A 21809-nucleotide genomic window follows, 5' to 3' on the forward strand; every position below is an offset into this window, starting at 1 on the left:
AAGCAAGCACAAAAAAAAGGATCCTCCTACAAGGAAAAAAGCCACACTTGCAAGCTTTTGATCAAACCAGCCAGGAAGTTTTTGATGGCAGCAAAAGGGCCACAGCAAGAGAAGAGGAAATGATGGGAAAAGAGTAAAGAGGTGTTGGAGAAAGTAAGAGAGCTGGATAGATGAAAGTTGAATAAGGAGTCCTTACATTAAGCCAGTAACGAAAAAGTGTTCAGATCAAAGCGGAAGTGAGGATAAAAAAGAGGCCAGAGGGAAGGCTGGTGGAAGCAAGAAGCAAGACAGTGTCAAGTCAACTGAGAGAGAGTTGAAGAGTGAAAGAAGTTAAGCTGAAAGAGTAGGAAAGAGACTGGAAAGTGATGAGGAGGAGTAAAGTGGGAGAGGGAAAAGAAAGAGTAGAAAGGAGTGTAGTAGGAAGAAAGTGAAACCTGTCACAGGAGGCACAGACAACAAAACGTTATGAGGAAAATGAAATGAAGGGACCAAACTTCCATTACTGAATAGGCAAGTTGATCGTCCGTAGTAACTTTATCATATCCTGTATTTTGCGAAGACTCTAAAATAGTGCATGGCTGCTTTGTTGCAAAGAAAAAACTGTTTTTGCTCTCGACCGATCACTTTGGAGATCCATAGCTCCTCAAACTACTGGCCCCTAGGGCCTAGCTCTTGCATCAACCAGGAGGGAAAGTCTGACTCTACCAACCAGTGAAGTTTCGAAAAATCCAACACGGCCCCACCTGTATCCTAAGTGTAATTTCCATCCAAGTGCAAGGTGTTGTTGCACTTGTCCGCTTTAAATGCACTTGCCGCCAATTATGAGTCTATACTAGCTTAATTGGCCTTTATTATCCTCGTAGCCATGGTCCATATGTGACTTCAGAGCGAACCAAAAACCGATGTCGTCAAATTTGAATGGGTTTTGCGGGAAACACGGTAGTGTTTGTTGAAAACCTTGTCAGACGACCAATTCCCTTGAACCATGATATCTTGGGTTGATACGCCAGCGATGGCTGCCAAGGTTGATCCTATAGCGCGTGGCTTTGGAGGAGGCCGTTTCGACGGAAGATTTGGAATCCGACGTGTGATTTCATTCATAAAAGTGCCTATGGTACTGACCCTAAGGACTTTGGACTTGTCTTTCACAAAGTGCATAAGAGGATTGAATTTATAATCCTGATCTTTGTGGTGCTCGATTTCGAGAGGTGTGTCCGCTATCCGTCTGGTGTATTCTGTATAGGCCTCGACTGGGCAAATTTTCTTGTCGTTAGGGTGTCTACCCACGAAGATCGACTTTATGATGCGCTGCCCATCGCGCCGTTCCTTAGGAAGACTATGGTAAGGAGAAGACCCTTTTCATTGATCTCTGACTTTGACACATCGATGCAACCGATATCATCTGGCCGGAGAAACGCACAAGCGCCTAAGAGCCAACAGAGCTTGCGAGAGAGCTTAGGCATATCAAGATCCACATTGTCCTCCATGCGGAAGTATGAAAGGATGGGTGAAATGTCGAGTGCGGATACGTGCTCCATTTGAAATACGCCAGTACTTTTCATTGCTGGCATGAACCGTTGAAAGTAAATGTTGCCTGTGATCACGGATGTGTATTCGTAAAGTTTTAAGATGGCTGATTTTTTGTTAAGAGTGGTATTCCTACTCCAAGAATAAATAATCCGCGCATGGCATAAATAGTTAACACAGCAATTGCATTTGGCGTACTAGGGTCGAAGCCTTCTTGTTGAGCCCATACTGCGAAAGCTTCTTGAGTTGGAAGATATTGTCGACGTGTTTTGCTGTTGGCACCCGCTGAATCTAGTAGAGTGACAGCGGATGGTGTGAGTCCTGCATCTAGATCTTTACGTCGCCTCTTATTCTCCATGCTGTCAATGACCAGAGTGGATTCTTGCTGAGGAGACCGCTTGCGCTTCCGACGGCTGGTAGGACTGCTTCCCGAGGGATCGGGATTGGTGGTGCTACTGCCATCTCCTTGATGGTTGGGAACCATATTGCACTCGGCCACCATGGGGTTATTACTGTTGCTGTCAGCTTCTGGGTCTGTATTCTCTCCAAGATTATTGATAGAAGATTCCATGGGGGGCAAATGTAAAGGTTGCCCATCTCTGTCCAGTTGTGTTGAATGCAGATGGGATGTATGTCGTCCGTAGTCGAGTCCCCGTTGCTAGGCATTATCCATCGAGCCAGGACCATATATGTGTTATCTTCTTTTATTGCCTAATTTAGCGAACTTTTCAGAAAACTACCCTTAAATAAAAGAAATAAACTATATAAATCTGCTCTGCTACCAAGTTGGATCTGCATCTTCTTGATAGTGAGCCAGGAAAAAATAGTAAAACTAAAGACAAAGGGTGGGTATAGGGTGGGACATATATGGTCCTGGCTCTCGGATAATAAGCTTAAGTCGTCATGTTATTCGACTTGGCCAGCTAGTGACGCCATAACATGTCCGCTAGTGTCATTAATTCCGGAGACCTCGTCCCTCCGAACCTGTTGATGTGTGCAATCGTCGTCGTGTTGTCGCATATGATGTTGATCATTTTGCCCTGTGTTATTGGTAGTTGAACAGCTCGAAGAACTGTCTGTAGTTCCTTCCAGTTGATGTGGTGGTCTTTCTCTTGTGGAGTCCATTTGCCACTCCATGTTTGATTGTTGATCACGATCCCCCATCCGGTGTCCGATGCATCCGTGTATATGTCCATTTGTGTCTGTTGTTGAATCCATGACAGACCATTCCATGACGTCAGTTGCTCCTTCCACCATTGAAGGTTCTCCTTGGCTGGTTCCGTGAGGGTGACCAAGTTCGACCAAGAAGCTCCCTTGGCTTTTAGTGCTGTGTTCTTGAGCTGAAGCAGATTTCGTGTCATGAATCGCGCTGGGAACACTGCCATAGATGTTGCCATTGCCTTCCCGACGAACGAAGAAAGTTCCCTTAAAGAAGTGGCGCCTTTTCGTAGCAGCTTTCCCGCCTCGCGTCGTATATCCCTGACTTTGGATTTCGGAACTGTGACAGTCATATCTCTGGAGTTGATAGTGAAGCCTAAATGATCTATCTCCTGTGATGGGGTCAACGTAGATTTGGCTTCCTTGATGAGGAATCCTAGCGATGCCAACTTGTCTTGTACTAGTTGAGTGAACTGGATTGATTGCTCTTTGTTATTGGCTAGGATTATCAAATCGTCTAGGTACGCTGATATGCGAATTCCTCGTCGTCGTGCCCATTTGAGGAAAGGCTTGAGAACCTTGGTGAACACTAGCGGAGAGAGTGAGAGACGGAAGGGAAGTGTACGGAATTGAAATTTCCGGTTCTTCCATTGGAACTGTAGATAATGACGATAATCTGGATGGATTAGTACATGAAGAAATGCATCTAATAGGTCGATGCTTGTCATAAAGTCGTTCTTTTGTAACATTGCGCATACTGTCGCCATCGTTTCCATTTTGAAGTGCCGCTCTGAGACGTAGGCATTCAATGGTCTTAGATTTAAGACTGGACGAATGTCCCCGGTTTTCTTGGGGATAGTGAATATGCGGCTCTTGAAACCAGGACCTGAAGCGACCTCTATTGCTCGTTTGGCTAAGAGTGCGACAACCTCTTGATCGCCTTCTCTTCCTCCGCTGCTACTCGAGCTTGGTACGCTGTTGAACTGGATATCGGTGGCCGTTTGTGGAACGGGATCTTGAATCCCTCGGAGATGACCGACTTGACCCATTCGTTGTCGGCTATGAGAGCCCATGCTTCCCGGTAAATCTGTAAACGGCCACCTACTGCTGGCCTGCAGCCTGTGACTGACTTGTCTGGTTGGATTGAGGGGTTTGGTAGCCTCGGCCTCGTCCCCCTCTCCTTGGAATTTGGCCTCGCCCAAAAAAAGAACCATTGTCATTTTGATAGTGGGCGGTCTGAGTTTGACCCGATGGATGAGATTGGCTAGAATTAGAAGTGGGTCTGTAAGTATTGCGCTAAAGAAACTCCGGTTTTGAGTCCTCCTGTTGTATGCCCGTTGTCTTGTCGGGTTAGTAGCCTGACGAACACTCTTTGCCAATTTGCTGGCTTCAATGAAGTCTGAAGTAGAGACAATTGGTGGATCAACTGTGTCCTTGGTGACTGAAATTTTGTGCGCCTGGTAAACAAGGTCCTCTCTGTCGCTTGACATTTGCTGTGCCAGGTGTGCGATATGTTCACGCATTGTCTGTGCGAGCTGTAAACACGCTTGTGCGACCGCAGGGTCAACTTCGTAGGAAAACATTTCCGTGGCAAATTGATCAAGTGGTCTTGTAAGGTTTGCCAATCGTGATTGATAGCGTGAGATTGTTTTGTCCATGGAACTGTGGTGAGAGGAAGAGTCGGGCCAGTCAATGAGTGCCGATTTGGGTGCAGAATAGGTTTGAATTGTGTTTTTGGCAAAAGAGTGCATCTCTTTAGCCATTTCTGTTGCATATGCAAGATCGTCTGCACGGTTTCCAGATTTATGTTTGAAAAAATCTTTCCCGTCCATTGCTGGGTAGTGGACGAGAATGGAGTCGTCAGGTGTAATTTCGTAAGCTGGTTCTTTTGGAACCAAGTAGGGGTTCGATCGACTGGATTCAGAGCTAGTCGAGAGAGCTTCAAGCCGGCTGGTGAGTGTAGCCAGCTGGCTCTGGAGAGAGTGTATAATTGGATCAGAAGTGTCATACTCGCTCATTTGGAACTTCAATACGCTGGATGTGTTCCTGAGCGAGAAAAAAGAAGATAGAGAGTAGATCAGAGCGAACGCTAGATTTTATTTATTTTATTTTTAGTTTTCTCGGTCAGAAGGAATAAAAGAGATCACACATATGGACCATGGCTACGAGGATAATAAAGGCCAATTAAGCTAGTATAGACTCATAATTGGCGGCAAGTGCATTTAAAGCGGACAAGTGCAACAACACCTTGCACTTGGATGGAAATTACACTTAGGATACAGGTGGGGCCGTGTTGGATTTTTCGAAACTTCACTGGTTGGTAGAGTCAGACTTTCCCTCCTGGTTGATGCAAGAGCTAGGCCCTAGGGGCCAGTAGTTTGAGGAGCTATGGATCTCCAAAGTGATCGGTCGAGAGCAAAAACAGTTTTTTCTTTGCAACAAAGCAGCCATGCACTATTTTAGAGTCTTCGCAAAATACAGGATATGATAAAGTTACTACGGACGATCAACTTGCCTATTCAGTAATGGAAGTTTGGTCCCTTCATTTCATTTTCCTCATAACGTTTTGTTGTCTGTGCCTCCTGTGACAGGTTTCACTTTCTTCCTACTACACTCCTTTCTACTCTTTCTTTTCCCTCTCCCACTTTACTCCTCCTCATCACTTTCCAGTCTCTTTCCTACTCTTTCAGCTTAACTTCTTTCACTCTTCAACTCTCTCTCAGTTGACTTGACACTGTCTTGCTTCTTGCTTCCACCAGCCTTCCCTCTGGCCTCTTTTTTATCCTCACTTCCGCTTTGATCTGAACACTTTTTCGTTACTGGCTTAATGTAAGGACTCCTTATTCAACTTTCATCTATCCAGCTCTCTTACTTTCTCCAACACCTCTTTACTCTTTTCCCATCATTTCCTCTTCTCTTGCTGTGGCCCTTTTGCTGCCATCAAAAACTTCCTGGCTGGTTTGATCAAAAGCTTGCAAGTGTGGCTTTTTTCCTTGTAGGAGGATCCTTTTTTTTGTGCTTGCTTCTTCATTGCTTCCAGCTCTTTTTCTTATTCTTTTGGAACTCTCTAGTCTCATTTCTTCGCTTCCGTAGAGCATTCAGAGTCGGTACATTAAATGGATTAAGTGCAGCAGGTGGACTTGGTGGAATTAGCCGCAGACGCTTCTTACGTTCCTGCTAATCAATACCAGATTCATGAACTAGTTTATGAGAAGCGTCTTTTTCCACTCTCTGTGTGCTGCCTCATTCGTAAGATTAGTGGGCTCCCTCTCAATGGTTTGAATGAAACTAGACAATAGATTAGATGAAGTGTAAGTAAGTGATGGTCAAATTTGACTGCTGTTGTTGCTGAAAGAAGCTTTTTTTTTTTTTAAACAAGAAAATAAATTAATAAAGTTTATTAGAATACACTGAGTAATTAATGCCATTGACAATGCTGACAATACTGATGATAATTTAATGATGATAATTTAATGATGATAATAATGATTCTAATAATGATGGTGGTGATAATGGTACATAGCAAAAATAAGCAAATAAATATATATATAATACATCGCGGAAATAAAACAAAAACCAAGGACTATAGTAAAAGACGAAGGGTATCGTGCTGGCCTGGAAGTGGATTGGGCTCTCTGCGACCTAAGAGAAGCCTGTACCATCCCACTCCAGGCCAACATATTCGTCTTTGACTCCTTCTGTGCGGATACGCTTCCGCATGACCGCGCCAACGTCCTTGGGGATTGGCGGCCACTCTTTACAATATTCGAACCCCCATCTCTTGTACGCACCTATAACAGGGCCAAGTGCGTACAAGAGAATGTCTTTGTTCCGCTTCTGGGCGATTTTGAGGATCCTATCCATCAAAAAAGCCCCGATTCCCATTTTCTGATATTTTTGTGCGACGCAGATCTTGTCGACATAAATGTACGACTTCATAAAGATGAACTGCGTCACCCCTCGGACTGTGATGTCGGCCAAATCCTTTGAAGGGGCCGACGACACAAAAATATCAATGGTGAATCCGTCATCAAGACTGGAATCCAAAGACAGGTCCATATTGTATTGGAAGAAGGAGCCCTGAATGAGGTCACTCGCCTGTTGAAACAAGACCCGCTGTGCTGCTTCAAACTTCAAGGCAAGCTCTGACTGGACTGTGAAACAGTATCCATTCAGGTGATCATTATCTCCGTCGACAATAGTCTGCGGATGATAGATCACGCCGGACTCAACAACTGTTCCGGCAGCGTTGCGATATTGAAGAGTGGATGGAGCACGCTCTGGAAGAGCCTGGTCTTTGTCTTCATCCAGGTCTGAATTATAATCCCAGCAAATACTGAGGTAGTTGCCGAGATTTTTTCGCGAGTTTCCCCATCCGCAAATGTCCACTATTGTATAGTTAAAACAGATGGTTAGAATAATCAATGTTCCATTTTGAAAATATCCAACTCCTTATGTTATTTGCGTCTTTTAAAACTGCTTACAGTTTCGCTTCTTGAACACTGCGGTCTCTCTGGCGGCCTTAGATAAAGCTTTGTAGCTTGCTAATCTTTTGGCTCGCCAGTGTTGGTCCCGCTCTTCCCAACTGGTATAATTGGAGGCAATATGGCGGGACCTGATTTGGTTATATTGCCTCCTGCGTCTCTCCAGGGTGGTTTCGGCCAGGGTGCCCACCTCTGGATTCGACTCTAGTACAGAGCCCTGCCCCACACCTGGTCGCAAAGTATGGTGTGGAGCAGCCTGTACTTTGGCTGGCCCGGCTTCAGTTTGCGTAGCGGTTACGCTGGTTTGTCGGGCTTTGGAGCCAGCAGCCACGACCACTTTTGGAATAATATTATTATCATTTACAAAATGAGATTAGATATACAGTTAATACCCATTTCTCTTCCATTCTCCAAATAAATAAATAAATAAATAAATAAATAAATAAATAAATAAATAAATAAATAAATAAATAGAATTGAAGAAAACAAATAGATAGATAACTTACAACCACGGTTTTTTAAATGGGCACTGTTGCGTTTGCCCCGCTGATCCGCATGGAACTCTTGGACTTTGACATCCCTTTCAAAGTTCCTATATGCGTCTGTCAGCGTCAGGTTGCTTCGCGTACCGCTCTTAAACTGAAGCCTTCTTTTATATTGGTCTAATTCGACTCCTCTCGGAGACGCAGAGGTACCGAGAAGTCCCATATGTGATGGGAACTTGGAGTGAATATAAGACCTATGTGGGGGTGTGATTGAGTCCCCCACTTTATTAAAGAAAAAAAAAAAAAAGAAAAGAAAAACATTAACGTCAGTCTATTGTCTATCGTGAATTTCTTTCAGTGTATCTATATATATATAATGCTTACCATCTTTAACAATTGCAGCCATCTTCGTGCGAATTCTATCGCTACGTCGCTGCTGGACTGGAGTGCCAGCTGAATCACCACAAACCATTTTAATAATCACCGAAAAGAGTAATAATAAATAAAAAGAATGAGTACTCTATGGGTGAGCATTGGAATACTGGATAACTAAATGGTATCGAACGGTACATTTCCTATTATGGACATCACAAAAGGAAATAAAAAGATGTAAACAAACTTACTGTGTGATTTAGTCTTAGTTTTACGCGACGGAGTCTTGGCTCCCTCTGCCGGAATATGGTCCTCGCCGCTCATTGCTACAGTTGCTCTGCTAGGGTGTGTTGCAGGGGCATGAGCCTTGTGATGAACATAAACCCAAACAATAGGTCAATAGCGACTCTTTTGATAGAGGTGACAGATGCTATGGAAATGCCAATAGAATTAAACAAAAGTTAGATTTTCTTTATTTCAGTTTTCAATGACACGCGTCTTGAGGCTCCCAAAGCCTTTAGGCTTTAGATTTCAATATGATAACTTCAACACCCTGTACTTTTCTTCTCGGTAACATTAGAGAAAAAAAGAATTGCACAATGATGTAAAGTGGTGGCAAAGTTGGTAACATCACATCTCGGAAACGGTGTTGTTATGCTTATTACATGTAGTTACCTTATATTTGTGAATCGATAGTTGACTCGCTGCTGAGTCGTGCTGATAAGTGGGTACTGTTAAAAGCTGAACTGATTATGGGGACAAGGGCTTTTTAAAAAAAATAAAATAAAAGAGAGTGACTATAGGTGATGCAGGGCGGTGTTTATTCAATGGGAAAAAAGAGATATGAGATATGAATAGAGTGTGTTTATGTGAAGATTCTTTTCTGCAAATGAAATGTAAAAAGAAAAGAGAGTTGAGTGTGTATGTGTGAAAAGGAGAGGTATTTATACAAAAAAAAAGACGTATGACTGACTTGTTGCCCCTCTCTCACAGCATACACACATACACTTTCAGTTACAACCAGACTATCAACGTTCATTCTTTCTGCTTTGCTGACACAGCTGTGTTCAGCGGACGACTGCAAGCTGAACACGAGTGAACTGACTTGACCGTTGCCACCTTTGATGTCATCGTTTATCATAAATTCACGCCGCTCTATTGAGTAGATACTGCGCGAGTGCTCATGTGAGCAAAGTTCTGCATGACAAAAACCAACCAGGGCTTTCATTCGGTCATCCAAAATGAAAGGCTTTCATTTTTTTGCCCTCAACAAATAAGATTAAAGAGTTCTCTACTGCGGCTTATATTGATGCATGAAAACAGCTTTTGAAAACCATGATTGGAGTGAAAGGGGTAAAGTAAGGTCTATTTCCATTTGTTTTTTAGGATCAGGATTGGACAGACTGTGACCTGCTGCCTAAATCTCGGCAAACGACTCGGCTGTTGACCCTTTTTGAGAATAGCTCAGTTGGTATAGCATATTTTTATTTCCTTTATAGCTATCGATTTTTTATACTTTGTGTTTCCATTTGTGTTGTCGATACGATATTTTACAGCGACGCAAAGGAAACTGAGCATCCTGCTGCCAAATGTTAAATAATAATAAATACTGATAACTATCATTCTCCAGCAATAAAGAAAGTCATTGTGGGTGGGTAGGTTGTAATATTAAACGAATGAGATAAAGTAAGTATTGAAAATCTAAAGAGATAACGCGTTCAGAGGGGAACGCCGCAATGTCATTTATTTTTCCACCATGACACCTTCAGTCAGATGTTCGTTTGAACACTCTTTTTTCTGGTTGGTCAGAGTCCATTTTGAATCTGAATATTCACACGGCAGACAAGGGACACATTGTCCATCTCGATAAAATTGACCTTTTTTACTTCCAGATGCCACATGAATGATGGCAACCTGTCTCTGAGAGCAAACAGCCACACATCAATATTAGTCATGTCCATACAGTCATGGTGCGAGGCGGCGGTATTATCCTTCATGTACATTTTTATTATTTATCCCTAATTTTGCCCTTTCTTTTATATAGCACTCTCTTTGATGACAGTGAAACAATAATGTGGAGAAATACCAAGTGGACAAAAGATGGCCAAGGCAGCATGGTATAGCACTAAAGAGGGCTCATAAAGCAGCGTTGCTCATGGAAATGTTGATACTGTTGATACTCACGTGTATGCCATGTCGTTTGTGTATATCGTGGGAACTGTGCTTTAGCAATTTTTGTTCGAACAGACTTTTCCTTTTTTTTAACTTTCGGAACGCCAAGGAGATACAACACGTCATTCCCTCGACACGGTTGGATGCCTTTTATTGGTCGATACATAAACGTTGATACTTTATTTCGCCTTCAAACAAAGAAGTTATAAAATCTAATCATTAATCTACATATTCCATATTGTCTTGCATGAAAATATAGAAATTAAAATTAAAAGGCGCAGAGGTATCTTGAGGATTGTCATGTGCTATCTTCTATCAAACTCTGGAAAAACGGCAATCTGCCAAAGTATAATTCCCACATAGTCTATCCCATCTCTTGTTAAGAGTGAAGAAAGAGAATAGAAGAAGAGGATAAAGAAGATGGTCTCCTTTACTAACTGCTGTAGTCAATGAGGGCACAGACAGTGCAAATGTGAACGCACTGTAACACGGTAAGCGCCTGTAACAATACACGTCCACAACTCCACTAAGGTATTCATGTGCTTGATTGGGTTGCTCTTCAAGGCCGTGGATGAGTGAATGTAAGTATATAGCCAGCTATATATTACCGAGTAGCTTGCTACCGATAGCTGGCACAGCTTAATCCATTGGCTTTACTATTGATTATCGCTACCAACATTCTATTCCTATTTCGCATTCACAATAGTCATAGATCCATCACATTTTCAGACAAAAGACAAAGATCATTGTGTCTGATCTTGCCTTTTAATATTTATTGTTAATTGTTTACTATGCTGTGGTTTCCAAGCTGCATCCTGGCCCAAGAGTGGCGATGCCCATGGTACGTTTGCATGAACCGAACATTTCCTAGTCGGCTTGGATTCTTTTGATGTTGCTTTTTAGCATATTCTTTGATGGCGCCTTGGCTAACTGGCCTTGGAAACCTTGGTTGACTGGCCCTAGTGGCCTGGCTTTGGGTTAGCTTCCCTTGGTTGACTGCCTTTGATTATCGGGACTCTTATAGGTTGCCCTTGGTCGACTTTGGCTTTGGTAGTCTTTGATTTCCTTGATTGCAGCAAACTGTGTTTGATTAATTGTGGTTGCCTGGCTGCCTTCGATTGCTTTGACTAAGGTTTTCTGTCTTTAATTTTGCTGAGGCAGTCTCTAGCTGCTATGGCTGAGCCAACCGTCTACCGACTTTGGGCCTTGGCTGGTTTTCAATGAGGTTTCTTTTGGTTGAGTGGAGTGAGCTGGTTGGCTTTTTTTTTTTTTTTTTTTTTTTGCAGTGATGTGACTGCTATCTGCTAATTTTTGGTTTCTGACTTTTGGGTTCCTGGCTTCTGGCTTTTGACTTCTGGGTTCTGGGTTCTGGCATTTGGCTTCTGGGTTCTGGCTTCTGACTTTTGGCTTCTGGCTTCGATCTTTTGACTTCCGACTTCTGGCATTTGGCTTCTGGCATTTGACTTTTGGATTCTGGCTTCTGACTTTGGCTTCTGGCTTCTGGCTTCTGGCTTCTGGCTTCGGGGTTTTTTTTTTTTTTTTTTTTTTTTTTTTTTCTTTTGAAGTTTTTATTTTTTTTTTTTATTTTCATTTGAAGTTTTTTTTTTTTTTTGGTTTTTTTTTTTTTTTTTGGTTTTTTTGGGGTTTTTATATGACCGTTGGCTGTTAACTGTTGGCTGTTGGCTGTTGGCTGTTGGCTGTTGGCTGTTGGCTGTTGGTTATTAGCTCTGAGGCTATTTCTCCAGGCGCTCTACCTCGGTCTGATGCTCTTTCCCAGGCCTTCTGCTTTCCTCCATGGACCGTAGGCCTCGCTTCTCCAAGCAAAAGTCCCATTGCCTGTTATAGCTTTGGCTGAGGCTGCCTTTGACTTTGAGTGTTTTTTTTTGAGTTATTTCTTTTTTTCTTTTCCTCATCTTTTTTGTTCTTTACTCTGTGTTTCGGTTTTTATCTTTTTTTTTATCTTTTTTTTTTTGTTCTTTGTTTTGTGTTCTTTGTTTTGTGTTTTGGTTATTTGCTTCTTTTTTTTTTTTTTCTGCTATTGGATGTTGGGTGTTGACTGCTGACTGCTGGCTCTTGACTATTGGCTTTCGGCCCTCGGCTGCTGTCTGCTTTCTGTTGGCCCTGCGCTCCAAGCCGCATTCGAAGCATGGCGCTCTTCGATCTAGTTTTATGCCTCAAGGCCCTCTACTCCCCTTATGACCCTTGCTCTCGCTTCTCCAAGCAGAGGTCTCATTGCAATAGTCTATCGAACGACTAGCCTATGAAGCCCTACTATGACCAGAGTACCTTTGGTTCAGACGGCAGGTAACAGGTCACACAACATGACGCCTCTACGCCATGCACTACACACTACAGCCAGGCGCCTGGTGCAGCTTCGCTAATTGGGGTGATCTAAGTATGGTGTCAGTAACAATGAACTATTTACTAAACACTATAGAGCTCCGAGTTGCCAAGATCCCACCTAAACAGAGAGAACAAAAGCAATGGTAGAATCAAGTTAATATGCTCCTTGCTATGTATGCGCATGTATACTTACCTGAGGTGTTATCAGGCCTTGATAACACCTGATCCTGATCCTGGTCCTGATCCTGATCCTGCTGGAGGGGGGACCTCCTTGAGGGCCGAGACTTGAGCTCTATAGGCCTAGTAAACAGGCCACTGTTACTGACTTACCATACTTAGACGACCACAACTGTGTGTCATCTGTTACCTATGCGAAATCCCCAAGGGCACTCGGATCAAAGTAAGGTCCAGAGGCTAGAGGCTCTCTAGAGCTACTACAATGATCCCCCTTCAAGGAGTTGCGAGGGCTTGACGGAGGGGTCTGCGAAGGGGATCGACGGGCAGGCGGGAGGATGGCCCGATGGAGGGCCCGGCGGGCTAGAGCCCAAGCGGATGAGCCTTTAAGGGAAGAAGACAAAAAAAAACACGCGTGGTTAGAATATTTGGTAATCAGAGCACAGCAGAGTACAGACAGAAAGTCACGACATGTACTCTAAAAGAAATTGTACTTACAGCTCCGCTTTCGCCCCATTTCGATAAGCACTGCATGGGCCCATTGCAGTCTTTGGGACAATCGTCGCCATGAGCCTAGGGCTAGTGGCCCCTATTACAGCTAGAAGGAGGAAGACGAAAAAAAAGAACGAAGATAACTTTGTAAGTATGCTAAGCTTATTTGATGGTAGGGACAATCACAAGCAAGACAAAGCGAAGGCATACATAATCTATATACTTACTTGATGACAGCGGCGAGGGCTCTTCTGTGAATGACCAGGTGAGGCTTTTTTTGCTTTTTCTGGTCTGTAGTTTGCTGTTGAGTTGTTCAGAGTGTTTCCTAGCTCTGCTCTGTATCTGGCTAGAAGTTTGTATCATTTGTGGTCTAACAGTGGTGTGAAAGAGAGAGAAAGAGAGATAGACAGGGAATGAAAAGTCAGAACAAGTACAGTGCAGCATAAGGTGAGAGAGTTAGGACTTTAGTAAGGGTGAATATTTGTGGAGTGTTGCTTACCTTTCATGTTGGTCGATGAGGCTGAACTGGAAGAGAAGAGAAAAAGGGAAAGAAAGAAAAGAAAAGAAAAGAAAAGAAAAAAAAAGTCTATTTTATATCGAAAGCACTCGCGTGTAAAGGACGAATGGATGAATGATGAGTGGTTTTTGAAGTCGCGCAGGAAAAATGATAAGTGAAACCAATTTGCGATTTCAGAGTATTGACTGAATAATGAATATATCAAGCATCTTGCTTTTTGTACGCTCTAGAGCTCTAGAGCGGCCAAAAAAAAGGAAAAAAAGAAAAAAAGAAAAAAAAGCGGCGTAGCGGAATTTGAAAATGGATAATATGCGCAATACATGATATCATCCGTCATTTTTCATATGCATACAAGAGGGAAAAGAGAAAGCACTCATGGGTGGAGGTGGGGAAAAGCACTGCTAACATTCCGTCTTCCGTCTTCAAGATCTGCAAGATCATATAAACAACAATATTAGGCTGCAATCAGAGCACGAGCCACATTGCTCTCTCTGCATGCTAAGGTGGTGCAACAAAGAAAGAAATATCTATTTAGACAGCGAGCTAAAGTAAATGGACGAGATTCAGAGCACAGGCATATTAACACTCGCTTTCTCCACCTTGTAAGCATATGAAAATTGACAAATGATATCACAGGTGCGCTTATTATCGATTTTCAATTTCCGCTATGCCGTTTTCTTTTTCTTTTTTCTTTTCCTTTTTTTTTTCTTTTCCTTTTTTTTTTCCTTTTTATTTTTCCTTTTTTTTTCTTATATGTCTATACAATGCACTATTTTGTACTACTCATTATATTTGACTCAATAGCTCTTTGCATACTCATTAAAAGGTTAATTTTACCAAGGTGGACAATGTCTGCTTCCCTTTTCTGCCGTGTAAATGTTTTGACCAACCAGAAAATAGCGAACATCTGACCGAGGGCGTCATGGCGGAAATACAAATAATTCTGTGGCATTAGTCTATCAACGCTCATTCTTTCTGCTTTGATGGCACAGCTGTGTTCAGCGGACGGCTGCAAGCTGAACACGAGTGAACTGACTTGACCGTTGCCACCTTTGATGTCACCATTTATCATAAATTCACGCCGCTCTATTGAGTAGATACTGCGCGAGTGCTCATATGAGTAAAGTTCTGCCTGACAAGAACCAACCAAGGCTTTCATTCTGTCATCAAAAAAAAAAAAAAAAAAAAAAGGTTTTCAGTTCTCTACTGCGATCTATATTGATGCATGAAACAACTTTTGAAAATCATGATTGGAGTGAAAGGGATAAAGAAAGGTCTATTTCCATTTGTTATTTAAGATCAGGATTGGACAGAATGTGACCTGCTGGCAAAATTTCGGCAAGCAACTCGGCCGTTAACCCTTTTTGAGAATAGTTCAGTTGGTAAAATGGATTGTAATATTAAACGAATGAGTATAAAGTAAGTATTTAAAATGTAAAGAGATAACGCGTTCAGAGGGTGATTGTAACTGAAAGTGTATGTGTGTATGCTGCGAGGGAGGGGCAACAAGTCAGTCATACGTCTTTTTTTTGCACAAATACCTCTCTTTTTCACACACACACACTCAACTCTCTTTTCTTTTTACATTTCATTTGCGAAAAAGAATCTTCACATAAACACACTCACCCTGCGATATGCACCATTCATCACCTATAGTTGTTCTCTTTTATCTTTTCTTTTTTTCTAAAAAAGCCAGGGTTGTCAAATAGATTAATTATTTTTCTCTAAAAAATTTATTTTACTCTTGTATCACTCTCGCCCTACATCAAGTATCCATTATATCCTTCTATCCATCCATCATTCCCTTCTCATGTCTGATTCACTATTAAATGATGAGTCTCAAAAGGTAATGGTGCATTTCGATGCAGTAGAGTAGATAGTTTGGCAGGATGTTCGAGCTTAATGGGGGGTGACATGTTGCGCTTTGTGCCAGGTTGCGTGGGTGACAATGTGGGCTCATTATCTCGACCGCGGGTGGAGCGTGTAACGGTCCTCACTCAAAATCCGTGATCTGTGTAGTGTCAAGCGCAACTCACATTGCATGGTAATGTCATGCTATTCAATTTACTAACCATTACTTTCAATAAATCTTAGATTCGGACTCAGCAACTGAAACTTGAAAAATTGCATGAAGCCATGAGACGCTATCCAGGGTCGAAATACTTCATTGATTATGAAGATTGGACCAAAGAAGGTTACTTTAAGTATCGATTTGAGTTTGCGTCTAGAAATCCATCAGCAGCCGCCAAGCAATACAATCAGCTTATGGACCTTTTTCGGAACTCTGGATCGACAGCTCACCTTGAGTACGCCTCCATCAACAAAATGAAGATGACCAAAAGATGGGTTATGGATCTATGTTCAGTACCTGCTGGTAATATATATAAAAATAATATCGGAAATGAGAAGTTTAGAAGTTGACATGAATAATAGAAACTAATACAGATAATAACTTAATTAGATGGAGATCAGATGGCCAGTGATACCGATACCAGCATTTTGAGTGCCACGAGTGCTGTAACCGCATCAACGCTTTCCTCATCCACACTTGACGCTATGTTGGAGGCATTTAATAATAACTACGAATCATATGAAGGACCCTCTATGGACCTGCCGAGTGGAATTGTTTTTGACAAAGCCATACGCGAGTATGGTAGAACTTTAAGAAAGCAGCATTGTACTCACTCCTTTGTATGGGACTCTCAAGACGACTTATTGCGATTATTTTCAAAGGAACAAGACATTGGAGTAATGCAGCAGCGCCATCGAGCAGATCAATCCAAAAAGATACGACATTCCAAAATGGAAGACCGACATCGTTCTTGGATACGAAACTGTGCAATCAATTTACGAAGCAACTCGCAATGGAGCTGATATCAAGATCGCATCAATTGAAGGCGTGGAAGAAAAAGAGCTCATTGCATTCAACAAAATGATATTTGATTTCATGACTTCAATTTACAACTTCTATGAAGATAACGGATCCTGCTTTGAATTGGAGCGATCATTGTCAGAAAGAGATTACTTCAAACTATGAGGTGCTTTTTTCCGAGCCCTTATCAAGAACAGCGGATTATTCAAGATCAAGGAAGGTGAGGTCTCATCTCTTGCATCCGCCTGCAGAAAAAACGCTACACGCACTCTAAATGACCGACAATCGAGTGGCCACAAGGTTGATGCAATCTTTTATTGCAAAGAAGCCTCACTCCTCGAGATCGGAGCTGTTGAAGGAGGCAAAAAAGATGAAGGATCCTATGGAACGAAGGTCCTATCTGATGGATTGAAAACTGCCAAGTCACTGAAAGATATGCATGATTATGCATGTACTGAGACCTGTTTAAATGGTATTCAACAACAGACAGCTCGTGAAAAAGTTGAGGTGTTTGGGTTCCTTGTCTCTGGATTAAGAATTCAATTCATAACTTTGAAGCACTTTGGAGGGCGTTTCATGTATCTTCATCGAGAAACGCCACAATCGATGCCACGACAACTTGATGACAAATCTTTCAGAAAGGTAAAGAAGTTACTGATTACTTCCTTAGAGATACGAGAGTATATGAGGGATTTGGTTGAAGGCCTTGTAGAACTGATATATAACCTCAATGTAAGAAACACCGATCAATACAAGTATGCTCAAACTTTGACCACTCCACCCTCCTCCCCAAAACTCAAGAAAGTAAGAATTTAAGAAAATAAAAAAAGACGAGCCGGAGACCATGGCTTTATCACGACCTGCTCTTGCTTCGTTAGAAAACTTTAATGCTTTGCCTTGTAAGGACATGTGCGGCTCGGTTTTTGCGTTAGTATCACTTGCATCTTATTTATGAGTGCCGATCCTTGTGTTAGTATCACTTGCATATTTATTTATGAATGTCAACTCTTATCTTTGTTTATGAATGTCTAGTATCACTTCATCAAAAAAAAGGGCGCTCGGGACGAGGGTGAAATTGATATTAATATGCATTCATGGGTTCCATCCCTGCAATGCTCTCAGAGTGCCTGAGTACTCCATATACGCATATCCGCGTTCTTAGGAACCATAGAGACCAGATGGTCTGTACGACAGGCTTTGTGAAGAGGGATGGTGAGTTTGGATACTTTACAGCTGTGGAAGGGGAATTGTATAATAGTCGGTCGCCTTTTCCGTGACATGCATCCAAAGAATGGCAAAAAAAATCGGTATGTACTACTGAATATAGATCATCCATAACCCATCTTTTGGTCATCTTTATTTTATTGATGGAGGCGTACTCAAGGTGAGCTGTCGATCCAGAGTTCCGAAAAAGGTCCATAAGCTGATTGTATTGCTTGGCGGCTGCTGATGGATTTCTAGGCGCAAATTCAAATCGATACTTAAAGTAACCTTCTTTGTTTTTGACAAAGCCATACGTGAATATGAGCTTTTTCTTTTGACAGTAGATCTTGTTGAGGAATGCTTTAGGGCATTCCTGACATTTCAACGACGTAGGTCCCTCGGAATCCATTCTTGATAAACAGGTTAAATCATTAAACATGAAAGAGTAAAGTAAGTGAGGTATCATTTTGAGAAGAAGATAAATAGGATCAAGGGGAATGATTTCAAAGGAAGCGAAATTAAAGAGGAAGTGAGTGGGGGGAAACAAAATCAACAACAGGAGTGGGGGAACAAAACATGCTTACGATCTGCAGGGTATCACTGTCTTGTCGCAGGGACGTCATTTTCACCCATGCTCTTTCTGATATAGTGTTGAATACGCAGCTTATCGCTACTCTAAAAGTAGGAAACACATAGGAATAAAGAGTATTGTTATTTTGTGCACAAACCCTATGTATATCAAAACACTTTATTATCAAGGATATAATTGGGCTATACCAACATAACAAAAGTTGATAGGCAATGTATTATACATACCGAGCATCTTTTATCAACGTTGTATCCTTCTTCTTATCGCCTTGGCTTTGAAACTCTGAAAGTAGATTGACTGCATGATTACTGAAGAACGACTTCATTTCCTCAGATTCAATGCCTGCAACTTCGTTGTACCGCAATTCAGAAGGGAACCTCCTGATCCCTGACTTAACCTCATTCAGGCCTCCATCCTGAAGCATGAAAGAAATAGGAAAGTGGTTGAGGAGTTATGTGCTTAAAAAATAGAGAGTAGAATGCGATAAATGAGGAGGAAGCATGCGTTTATATAGATAAAAAAAAAAGCGGGTGTAGAAGTGAGGTAAGATAATAATGAGAGATTAATGCGGGTGATGAAACAAGGCAATGATCGAGAGCGGAAGAAGTGATGATGATCAAAAGAGGAAGAAACGAAGCGATAATGATCGAAGGAGAAAGAAGCGATAATGATCGAAGGAGAAAGAAGCGATAATGATCGAAGGAGAAAGAAGCGATGATGATCGAAAAGAATGATTAAGTGATTTGACTAAATTGCTATTTCTTGCTCGTCTCATGATTTTCGGTTACTGTCTTTCGATCCCACAGACCCGCGGTGACTGCAATGGAAGACATCATTTCGACTAACAAACCAAAAGAGTGGGAAAAGATCATCGGTAACACCGAATCAATGCTAACATCATGGAAGGATAAAGAACGTCGCGGCAATCTCTGCGGAGAATCGATCCGCGTTGTGTTTAAGGTCCCCAAACATACCGAGCAATCCAAATCATGTTCTTCAATTGGAAAACACTTGGGTTCTTCTTTTTCCGCTGGTATCTACTTGGTAAAACCGGGTGTATTCTTGAGGATGATCCACAGTTAGCTGAGGTAGCGCTTGACCGTATAAAGGTTCTGAGAAACAAGGCAAGAACCACTTGGAATAGCCCTTTGCTTTGCTCGCTGCTAAAAATTACTTCATGGAAAAAGGTTCTTTATTCATCAAGGCTGCAGAGCGAGCAATGCTGACATCAAACAGTCCATCAGTACACGGAAACATGTGGGTAGACCATGATGCCGCCAGTTTTCATCGAAACATTCAAAAATCGACCTCTGACTTCTTGGCCGTTGCTTACCGATAATAGTATTCCCGATCAACTCAATGGCAACTTTGTTATAATAGGATGCAATAAATTGAATCGGCTTGTAACCACATATAAGGATATCACAACTCATGGATTCATGAAGGCACATGTCAAAGGCAACTCAATGTAAGGAAATAAACTCATTCCTCCATTTTATTTCTCGTCGTCTCACGTCTCCGGTCCAGATATTATTTTTTCCATTCGCATCACTGGAGAGGACATGCCAACTCCTGTTTTCGTGCAAGTACATGACCTTAATTTATATACACGTACGTTTGATTCCACTCGCCTCAATATATCCCTCTGATGCATTTTCTTTTTCTTTTGTTGAAACTACGTCAAATACTTCCAAAAGGTGGTGCTGTCCAGGGAAAAATCAGCAAGGAACTCCATCAAGAACAGGATAAACAGCAAGTAGCAATTGCATCTGAGCCACCAAGTCTGAAGGATTTATATCCTTCTGGTGTATATATTAATATGGTAATAGTCTACCCAGCTGATGTAATCAGTTTCAAAGCCATGCGGCCTGATCCAGATCCAGAGGTCGGCAAGGATGGGCTAAAACGAGTAATCGGTAATGTGGACGACAACAACTCTGCAGACGTCTCTCCCAGTCGTCCTGTAAACTTCCTCGATAAACTAAAGAAATTCAAAAAAGGATCAGCGGATGACATTCAGCTGCGCCAAACAAAAAAAGTACATCTCAAAAAATCAAAAACAAACAACTTTTAAAATCCTCTAGGAAATACACCTAGAATGGCATATAGTAAATTTTGGCTGAGATTTAAAGAAAAACTATTAGAGGCTATAATAATTGGCTTGTGGCAGCCAAGCGTTCATAGCGACGTTGGTTTTTGATCCTTCGATGTCGGCTCTTCCTATCATACTGAAGCAGAATTCAGTAAGCGTTGGATTGTTCACCCATCAATAGGGAACGTGAGCCGGGTTTAATGATGAAATGTTGTTGCAATAGTAATTGAATATTGTACGAGAGGAACCGTTCATTCGGATAATTGGTATTCGGGCCTGCCTGAACAGGCAATGGCCCAAAGCTATCACTCGTTGGACTATGGCTGAACAGTGAGTGATATAAAGTGAGGGAAGTGTGGACAGCAAAGTCAAGTGCAGAAAAAAAAGTGGCATGGAGTGAAAAAAAAAAAATAAAAAATAACGAGCGGGGTGGATTAGGTTACACCTTGCTGCGGAGGGAACAAAAAAATAAGAGAGGGGGTTATACAGTGGCAAATAAGAACGATCAGAATGGCTACTCGATTCAGTCTTTTCCACGCTTTCCCTTCTTCATTTCGGTTTTGCAACATGGAAAGAACATACAAAGAAAGGAAGAAAGCGACCACAGGAAAAAAAAAAAAAAAAAAGTAGGGAGAAGCGAAAAACAGAGGGGACAAGGACAGAAAGAGTTCTCTGGTAGGAAAAAAGTAAACGAACAGTGGGAATTTTGTTCAAGCAAAAACATCGATGGCGCTTGTCTCCACCCTGACTACGGCAACGCACAATATCAACTCTGTTGTAATTTCAGGGCCCCAGTTGCAAAAAAAAAAAAAAAAAAAAAAAATGGGGGACTAAGTCATATAAAAATGAACAAGATAAAAAGTAAAAAAGTAAAAATTACAGTAAACGCGTATCTCTCCCTCTTTCATTCAAAAAAAAAAAAGGATGATTTGAGCTTCCAAGAAGGAAAATAAAAGAGAGTGCGTTTTGATTAGCACAGCCAACTGTGGCTGTGCTTAATTAAAGTTGCCTGTTTTCAATGGAGTATACATCATGTCAACCATTGCATCTCCATTGACTCTTACTAATTTCCTTTTTTTATAACATTTTGAGTGAATTCTTGGAATCGTTTCGCATGCCGATAACATTGCTACTCTTCTTCATGAAAAAAAGAGAGACGATTAATATTTGCTGCGAAGAGGCCATGATCAAACCTTCGTGCTGACATTTACGAGCCTTTTGCTAAGATGGATGAAGGAGGGTGTATCGTGTCTACCAAATATCTTTACACGGCCATTGGTTGGTGGGTGAGAATAGTTATTCAATCTTCAAGAGCAGAGGACCAGCCTG

General features: G+C 41.8%; 5 protein-coding genes across 5 annotated transcripts; 3 read left to right on the forward strand and 2 right to left on the reverse strand.

The window, feature by feature from the left end:
- Window positions 1-6327: 6327 nt before the first annotated feature.
- On the reverse strand, window positions 6328-8350 carry BCR41DRAFT_373286 (hypothetical protein; the record flags this gene model as incomplete). The annotated part of the gene is made up of 5 exons (XM_022026757.1): window positions 6328-7073; window positions 7170-7505; window positions 7676-7936; window positions 8039-8107; window positions 8278-8350. 5 exons carry the CDS (start codon window positions 8348-8350, stop codon window positions 6328-6330), a joined length of 1485 nt encoding a protein of 494 aa, XP_021878329.1.
- A 7184-nt stretch (window positions 8351-15534) lies between these two features.
- BCR41DRAFT_399302 (hypothetical protein) lies at window positions 15535-17412 on the forward strand (the record flags this gene model as incomplete). Its single annotated transcript, XM_022029046.1, has 5 exons — window positions 15535-15570; window positions 15819-16098; window positions 16186-16372; window positions 16482-16733; window positions 16848-17412. 5 exons carry the CDS (start codon window positions 15535-15537, stop codon window positions 17410-17412), a joined length of 1320 nt encoding a protein of 439 aa, XP_021878330.1.
- A 302-nt stretch (window positions 17413-17714) lies between these two features.
- Window positions 17715-18812, reverse strand: BCR41DRAFT_399303 (hypothetical protein; the record flags this gene model as incomplete). Its single annotated transcript, XM_022029047.1, has 3 exons — window positions 17715-17829; window positions 17976-18209; window positions 18616-18812. 3 exons carry the CDS (start codon window positions 18810-18812, stop codon window positions 17715-17717), a joined length of 546 nt encoding a protein of 181 aa, XP_021878331.1.
- A 398-nt stretch (window positions 18813-19210) lies between these two features.
- Window positions 19211-19727, forward strand: BCR41DRAFT_399304 (hypothetical protein; the record flags this gene model as incomplete). Its single annotated transcript, XM_022029048.1, has 2 exons — window positions 19211-19432; window positions 19593-19727. The coding sequence occupies 2 exons, from the start codon at window positions 19211-19213 to the stop codon at window positions 19725-19727; spliced, it is 357 nt and encodes a 118-aa protein (XP_021878332.1).
- Window positions 19728-19837: 110 nt separating this feature from the next.
- BCR41DRAFT_373288 (hypothetical protein) lies at window positions 19838-20462 on the forward strand (the record flags this gene model as incomplete). Its single annotated transcript, XM_022026758.1, has 2 exons — window positions 19838-19856; window positions 20086-20462. 2 exons carry the CDS (start codon window positions 19838-19840, stop codon window positions 20460-20462), a joined length of 396 nt encoding a protein of 131 aa, XP_021878333.1.
- Between the last annotated feature and the right edge of the window lie 1347 nt (window positions 20463-21809).

Source organism: Lobosporangium transversale (assembly GCF_002105155.1).
Source record: "Lobosporangium transversale strain NRRL 3116 chromosome Unknown BCR41scaffold_38, whole genome shotgun sequence".
Classification (NCBI taxonomy): domain Eukaryota; kingdom Fungi; phylum Mortierellomycota; class Mortierellomycetes; order Mortierellales; family Mortierellaceae; genus Lobosporangium; species Lobosporangium transversale.